The sequence below is a fragment of the Procambarus clarkii genome, chromosome 21 (genome assembly GCF_040958095.1).
Source record: "Procambarus clarkii isolate CNS0578487 chromosome 21, FALCON_Pclarkii_2.0, whole genome shotgun sequence".
NCBI lineage: Eukaryota > Metazoa > Arthropoda > Malacostraca > Decapoda > Cambaridae > Procambarus > Procambarus clarkii.
Genome location: NC_091170.1, coordinates 27,942,843 through 27,950,934, shown reverse-complemented (window position 1 = coordinate 27,950,934; position 8,092 = coordinate 27,942,843). Strand labels below are relative to the sequence as shown.

The window sequence follows — 8,092 nt, the reverse complement described above, 5'->3', positions numbered from 1 at the left end:
GAACACCTGTGAACTCCCTAACATGCCTTAATGACTCGCTGACGAAAAAAATCTAATTTTAGATTTTGAGACCAGCGAGGATATATATATATATTTAATGTAGTGACGAGGATGCCGATACAGCACTTGCGGCCCTTGCTGTAGTTGCTGTAACTAGTGCTGCTGCTACACTATGAGCATCAGCAGCAATGAGATGTGTGAGACGCTTGAGCTAGTCTCACGCAAATTTGCAGGGGGACTGGTGTGGGGTTCGGGACTGACATAGGCTGGTGAGGGTAGACCTAAGTTGAATTATTAACACCCCATAACCATTTCCATCGAGTCTTTCAAGGAGTCAGGTATGAAATATGGTGCGGGATTATTATGGAGTTATTTTTTTAATGAAAAAAAAGACTGAAAAAGGAAACCAGAAAAAAAGGCGAATGATCTGAGACCCATACATTTGTCTCTTTGCTTTCTGAGAGGGGAAGCAAGAAGGGGCAAGGACGAAGAGGGGAAGAGATAGAGGTTGCTATAGACAGAGGGATAGCTAGATTGGTAGATAGCTAGAAACTTAGACAGATAGAGAGACAGAGAGAGGGAGATAAAACGAGAGGAGACAGAGAGACAGACCCAGACAACGACGGTTACCTCTTAGCATATATATTATGTATTGTTTTAAACAATAAAATCAATAATAATAATAATAATAATAATAATAATAATAATAATAATAATAATAATAATAATAATAATAATAATAATAATACAGTACAACAATAACTGAAAAAATTAAATGTGTTAATAAAAATTATATTTAAAATAAAAATATATTATAATAATTAACAAAAATATAGTAAAATTAAGAAGAAGAAGAAGAAGAAGAAATATGCAGGTTAAAACGAGTGAAGAAATAAAATCTATAAAGAAGTTTTGACTCTTTCTTAAGACTCTTAAGAATACCGTCCAGCTCCTGGACTTTCCTACCAATACATCAGCTTCCTGACAGCTCTTGTTGATTATTTTGTCTCCAAAATAAATACGTCATTGGAAGAAATTGACATAATACCCTTTCGTATATATTGGTCGACTTCTTGATATATATAAGATTTTACTGAAATTAAGATTTTTATTAGTCTAGTAACATTAGGTATAATAATAATAATAATAATAATGATAATAATAATAATGTTAATAATAATAATAATAAAAATAATAATAACAAACTAATCATGTAAATAGCAAATAATTATCATAATCTTACAAATAATTAAAAAATCTAACAAATAATTATGATAAATCTAACAAATAAGTATAATAAATCTAACAAATAATATTATTAAATCTAACAAATAATTATATTAAATCTAACAAATAAATATATATACAAATAATAGAGCAATAATTCGGATAACCCGTATGGCCATAAGTAATATTTCAGACAACGAACAGTTGACGCAGGCAACAAATAAATATACCTCTCAGATACGAGACAAGAACGCAGAAGTAAATCCCATCAAGGAGGCAATAATACCAATGATTCTGTCACAGGGATGACGTTGGTAATTTAGTGTTGTCTATAAGAAACACAACTGATGACTGCTCCTCGGAGATGCCAAATATTGTCCTGTCATAAGACTAGAGAAGAAGAAGAAATTGATATGCAACTCATCAATTGTTACACTAGGAGTGGCAAGTAATGAAAATATGTCCATCACAAGTCGAATACATTAGGAACACGTACGTTAGCGTGTTCACTTCACGTACTGGATGTTCACTTCACGTACCGGATGTTCACTTCACGTACTGGATGCCCTTGAACAGGCACTTCCGGATTTGGATATAATCAAGAATAATTTCTTCAAGAATTTAATAATCTCTGTGCATTCACTTGAAGAATTAGATAGCTTCGTACAGATAACCTTGAACTGACACTGCACGTGGCTCTTGAGGACGACGTCCCCGAGTCACACTGGAAGAGGGGGGGGGGGGGGTTGAGAAGCACCTATGCACAAGGTTAATGACTGTGGGAGTTGGTGTGTCAGAAGTTGTGAGCTGAAGGATCGTTCCAGAGGTGCGCGTCGCCCTGAGTAAAAAAGGAATAGGAGAGGACGCAAGGGATAGGAGGACACAAGTGATAGAACGGGATGCAAAGGATAGAAATAGTTGAAAGGGATAGAAAGGGGACGTAAGGAGTTAGAGAGGATGCTAAGAAGGGGATTGGATGCATGTAATGGAAGAGAACGCAAAGGACAGGAGAGGGCGCAAAGAATTGAATGGGACGCAAGTGATAAGCAGTGGACACATGTGTCAGGTGGGAAGGAGGTGGTTAGATATATATTAAGATACCAAATGGAATAGAGAATGGTGGAAAAACCCAGCCAAGTGGGAAGGGCCATGAGAGGCGGAGAGTAGGGGAAGTGATGAGTCTCTCTCAACATTCAACAATCCCTCGACACTCAACAATCCCTCAAAACTCTGTGGTCCGCTAAAACAATATTTATGATAAACTACTAAATCAAAAAGACTTGAAAACTCTTGGAAGGGTTTTAAGGTTTGACTTGAAGGGAGGGTTATGAGGGAAGGGTAAAGGGGCGGTGGCCAACCACTTGCATAATTGAAGATCGAATGTCTACCTTGCACGAAACGAGGCCGCCTTTGTACCAATCGATGTAAAGCACGTGAAACAGCATTTGAGCAAGCTAATCAAACTATCAACAAGATTGACCTAAATATACTTCTTCAAAGAATAAGGATTGGCAGTGTGTTGGTTTTATTAACGTGTCGCCATTCGCCATTACAGATCAGATCTCGTTCCTTTCAACAATGTCCATCAATCTCTTCTAGTGAAGTTGACAAAAGTGAACAAATATTGAAACATTTATGAATTTTTGATTCGGGAAACGAAAACGCTGCTTGAAGGCTTATGAAACGTCGCAGGTAAGTATGCTTCATTTCTTCGCTCTCTTCTTTATAATTTTCATTAAACTACTGCGTCTTGGAGTCTATATTTTGTTCTCTGTTCGCTACTGCTACACAGCCGTACTGAACTCTGACCTTTCGTGATCACCAATGACACTCTTCCTCCCCATCACTCCTCACTATTCTCTTTCCTTCGAAGTCTAGTTTTCCTCCTTAAGTCCTCTTCTTCTTCCCCTACCTCTCCCAAACGATTTTCTAACGTCTTCCTCCTTCTATCCTCTCTTTCTCTCCCCCACTTCCGCTCCTCGATACCTTCCCTTGCCAATTCCCATCACGTGGTCCAGTAGTGTCTCCAACGAATCCATTTAACAGCTATTGGTTAGGAACTCTCTCAGTGTGCGCTACATTGGCTCGATGGAATACTGGAACTCACTATGACATCGTACTGGAGGGGCATCACTCAGCCTCCATCTCATCCATGAAGTCATTACACACTTCCACTCAGCTATTATCTTTAGGTTTCAAGCATGACTCGTCTCTGTAATTCGTAAGGTTCTTCAATTCGAAAGAAAGTTGAAAAATTAACTCTTTAAAGTTCATTTGACACTTTTAATGGACCTGCCACGCTTCACTGTGGAATAAGTTTGCAGTCGGGACTGCACCACCATCGCTTTTGACAACTTAATTTTTTTCAATTGAATGTTTATATACGATCCACGTCATGCCATCCACAAAAAATACATATTCTTTCAAGCGCAACATCTTTCTGACCCGTAGTTGGCCAGCAAGATCTTTCCTCTTCCTGTAACGTCTGACCTTTCATGTGTGATCTCACCTTGTGAGCAAGTCGAGTTTACCTCCGCTATCTAAGGGTCAAACGACACTCTCTCTCTCTCTCTCTCTCTCTCTCTCTCTCTCTCTCTCTCTCTCTCTCTCTCTCTCTCTCTCTCTCTCTCTCTCTCTCTCTCTCTCTCTCTCTTTCTCTCTCTCTTTCTCTCTCTCTCTCTCTCTCTCTCTCTCTCTCTCTCTCTCTCTCTCTCTCTCTCTCTCTCTCTCTCTCTCTCTCTCTCTCTCTCTCTCTCTCTCTCTCTCTCAATGATACTTTAATTTAGTACAGTTTAGTCACCATCGTTACCCTGGCAATTATAGCTAAAAGCAAGCTATTCCTGAACAGGAAACGCCAAACCAGCGTGGGCTCCCAACCATGCCTCGGCTATTTTACAGACATGCTAGCTAGACAACACGGTTTTCATGTATTTTTCATCCACAACATGAATAATATACGTTCGATCTTCCTGCTGCAAGCGAGTCTCAGTACAAAAATCTATATGCTCAGGGTTGAGGAATATTTCTCTGGTCCAACAGGTGTGCAGAGCGGCCAAGGTGGACTAGAAAATGTCACCAGGGGCTCAGATCATATCATTCACTCTTGTGAAGTACTTAATACTGTTGCTCTATAACAGTTTTTTCTCTTGCATTTATGCTTATAATGTGGATTATTGTTACATATAATAAGAAATTTTCAAGATGTTTTTATTTATAAACAATGATAATCGTAAATATGTATATTATATATATATATATAAAATATATATATATATATATATATATATATATATATATATATATATATATATATATATATATATATATATATATATATATATATATATATAATATTGGTCTTCAACCCAGTTACATTCAATATTAAACATCAAGTACAAAGTCTTTTGGAAAGGTCATGACATTATTCCGTGAAATTTAGAGATAAGCAATTTAAGAGTAGCTACATTTACATTTATGTGTAATAAATTATTATCTGTAATGGGAATCAGAATGCACGTCAGGGAATTATCAATTAACAAAATATGTATATAGTCGGTGACATAATTAGAGGCTAATTGAATGGAAATTTCCGTAATGCTATTTACCCTGAGGGACTCAGAGACAGCGCCACAACAACACGATTGATCAGGAACGGCAGTAGTTTAAATATTTGTGTTGGGTAAATGGAATTATAAAGACTACGAGAAACATGTGTTTATTATATACATTGGAGAATTGTTCAGAAGGGTAAGTTCATCCATGGCAATGTGCATAGTATATATGGTGACTGCGCACGCCTCACCCAGCTGGTGACTGCACACGCCTCACCCAGCTGGTGACTGCACACGCCTCACCCAGTTGGTGACTGCGCACGCCTCACCCAGCTGGTGACTGCACACGCCTCACCCAGTTGGTGACTGCGCACGCCTCACCCAGCTGGTGACTGCGCACGCCTCACCCCTATGCAACTGCGCCAAGGTCTTTTGTCTGCCTATTCAAAAGCGGTAGCCGAGCGCTGCGGCCACAGCCTGCAGATGGGCGTTTTTTACAGCAGCCACACCTGGCGTGTCTTTCACCTGCCCATCCACACCTGCAGGAACAGTGTCCGCCACTGGCCCCGTCCAGACCGGCACAGCTGCGGCTGTGGGAGCGAAACGGTGCGTTGCCGTCAGATGCCCGGCCATGTGTCCGCCCAAGTGTCCAGTAATGTAGGCAGTCGACTGGCCATTTGCGTACCCGGCTTTCTGTAGCGCCGCGAGGTGCGCGGCTTTGGCGGCCGCGACAGTCGGCGTGTCCTTCACCTTTCCGTCTAAGCCTGCGGGCACTGTGTCCGCAAGAGGACCTGTCCATCGCGGCCATGGGGCTGACTGTACCGCCGGGACATGATGTCCTGCCAGATGGCCGGCCAGATGGCCTGCCAGGTGGCCGGGCTGGGTGCCACCGAAGTTGGATGTATAGGCGTAGGCGTTGATGGATGGCGTGAGGCGGTGGGAGGTAGGAAGAGGCACACCGAGATGTTGATGGCTGCTGAAGCCGTGTGTGTCCGGCGCCTTAGCTGCCAACAGCGCCAGGCGGTTGTACTCCCTGACGAAGGCGTTGCGCGCTGCTTCAACCTCCGGCGTATCACGGAGAAATCCCTGACCCGAGGTCAAGCCCACCACCACACTCACCAACACCTGGAAAATATTACCTTATTATACTCCTCTGCTACAACTTACTCGCTACACTCTTCCACTACACCTTACTACACATTTCCTGTTCACCTTGCTCACTCTTCTTGCAATATATACCTTTCTCACGATATTATTACAATCAATTCAACAATTTTAATAAAATTAGGCTAGATTTTAGGATGTTGACCAGACCACACACTAGAAATTGAAGAGACGACGACGTTTCGGTCCGTCCTGTACCATTCTCAAGTCGATTGTGGTCCAGGACGGACCGAAACGTCGTCGTCTCTTCAATTTCTAGTGTGTGGTCTGGTCAACATACTTCAGCCACGTTATTGTGACTCATCGCCTGCATATAGATTTTAGGATGCTTTTATTATTAAAGAGAGAGAGAACGAGAGAGAGAGAGAGAGAGAGAGAGAGAGAGAGAGAGAGAGAGAGAGAGAGAGAGAGAGAGAGAGAGAGGGGGGGGGGGGCTCTAAATACACCAGAATAATATAACTCACTGCTGTTAAAACAACATATAAAACATAAAACAAAAGATAATTTAAGATAAACACAAGAAAATAGCACAGACTGAAGCAGAATGAATAACCATGATTTTAAAAACAGTAATAATCAAATGGAATAGAAAAGACTGAAATAATGGAGACGGGAAGAGAACTGAAGAGATGAGAATGAAATTGAATCAAATGTAATGGAAAGACAGGATAGCACTGTTTACACACACCACTGATTCTTGTCTCCTGTGGGTGGGAACCGAAGTCTGCATGCTATTTATGCTCTATTCTTTTCTCATCCTCTTCCAGCCATGTCTCACTTTCATGTACGCCTCTCACATCATTACCCTCGTGTCTCATCTCTCTCTTCTTCTTATTTCTCACCAGCACCTACCTTGCTCATCATTCATTTTATCCTACTTCTCTCATCATTTCTCACCAACACTTCTCTCTCTCTCCCTCTCTCTCTCCCTCTCCCTCTCTCTCTCCCTCTCTCTCTCTCCCTCTCTCTCTCTCTCTCTCTCTGTCTCTCTCTCTCTCTCTCTCTCTCTCTCTCTCTCTCTCTCTCTCTCTCTCTCTCTCTCTCTCTCTCTCTCTCTCTCTCTCTCTCTCTGTCTCTCTCTCTCTCTCTCTCTCTCTCTCTCTCTCTCTCTCTCTCTCTCTCTCTCTCTCTCTCTCTCTCTCTCTCTCTCTCTCTCTCTCTCTCGTTTCATCACCTCCCACCTTGCCTAATATATTCTCCCTCCCTACCATAAATTTCTGCCTCATTCAGGCACACCGGGACACCAGGATCTTACGGACCTTCACTTCTCACAAAGGTCGCCCTTTCGTAGCGCTCAATTTTCTTTATTCCAAAATTATAATTTTTATTATTCTTTCTCATTTTTTCTTTTCTTTACAAAACTTTCAATTACTTTTTAAACGCATGAGCGTTGTGTACATGTGTGTGATTTATCTGCAAAGTTGTAACACTGGTGAGTTCTGTTTGGTCAATACTACTTTTTACATCCTGTTCTTGCTGGTGCCATTTGTGACCTCGATGCTGGGGCGACAGTATGAATCCGATTGTCTATCTGTCAATATCCCCCTCTTTCATGACAATATTATGTTTGGCTCTTTGGTCCAGCTTGTATAATGAGTGTGTGTGTGAGTGTGAACTCACCTATTTGTACTCACCTAATTGTGCTTGCGGGGGTTGAGCTTTGGCTCTTTGGTCCCGCCTCTCAACTGTCAATCAACTGGTGTACAGATTCCTGAGCCTACTGGGCTCTATCATATCTACATTTGAAACTGTGTATGGAGTCAGCCTCCACCATATTACTTCCTAATGCATTCCATTTGTCAATCACTCTGACACTAAAAAAGTTCTTTCTAATATCTCTCTGGCTCATTTGGGCACTCAGTTTCCACCTGTGTCCCCTAGTGCATGTGCCCCTTGTGTTAAATAGCCGGTCTTTATCAACCCTGTCGATTCCCTTGAGAATCTTGAATGTGGTGATCATGTCCCCCCTAACTCTTCTGTCTTCCAACGAAGTGAGGTTCAATTCCCGTAGTTTCTCCTCGTAGCTCATACCTCTCAGCTCGGGTACTAGTCTGGTGGCAAACCTTTGAACCTTTTCCAGTTTAGTCTTATGCTTGACTAGATATGGACTCCATGCTGGAGCCGCATACTCCAGGATTGGCCTGACAATG

General features: G+C 41.6%; 1 protein-coding gene across 1 annotated transcript in view; it reads right to left on the bottom strand.

The window, feature by feature from the left end:
- Positions 1–4,926: 4,926 nt before the first annotated feature.
- Positions 4,927–8,092, bottom strand: part of LOC123749445 (cuticle protein 18.7) — a 3,498-nt gene continuing 332 nt past the window's right edge. Inside the window, exon 2 of the mRNA XM_045731547.2 lies at positions 4,927–5,903. Coding sequence (XP_045587503.1) covers positions 5,223–5,903 — 681 coding nt within the window. The 3' untranslated portion in view covers positions 4,927–5,222. The remainder of the gene's footprint in view (positions 5,904–8,092) is intronic.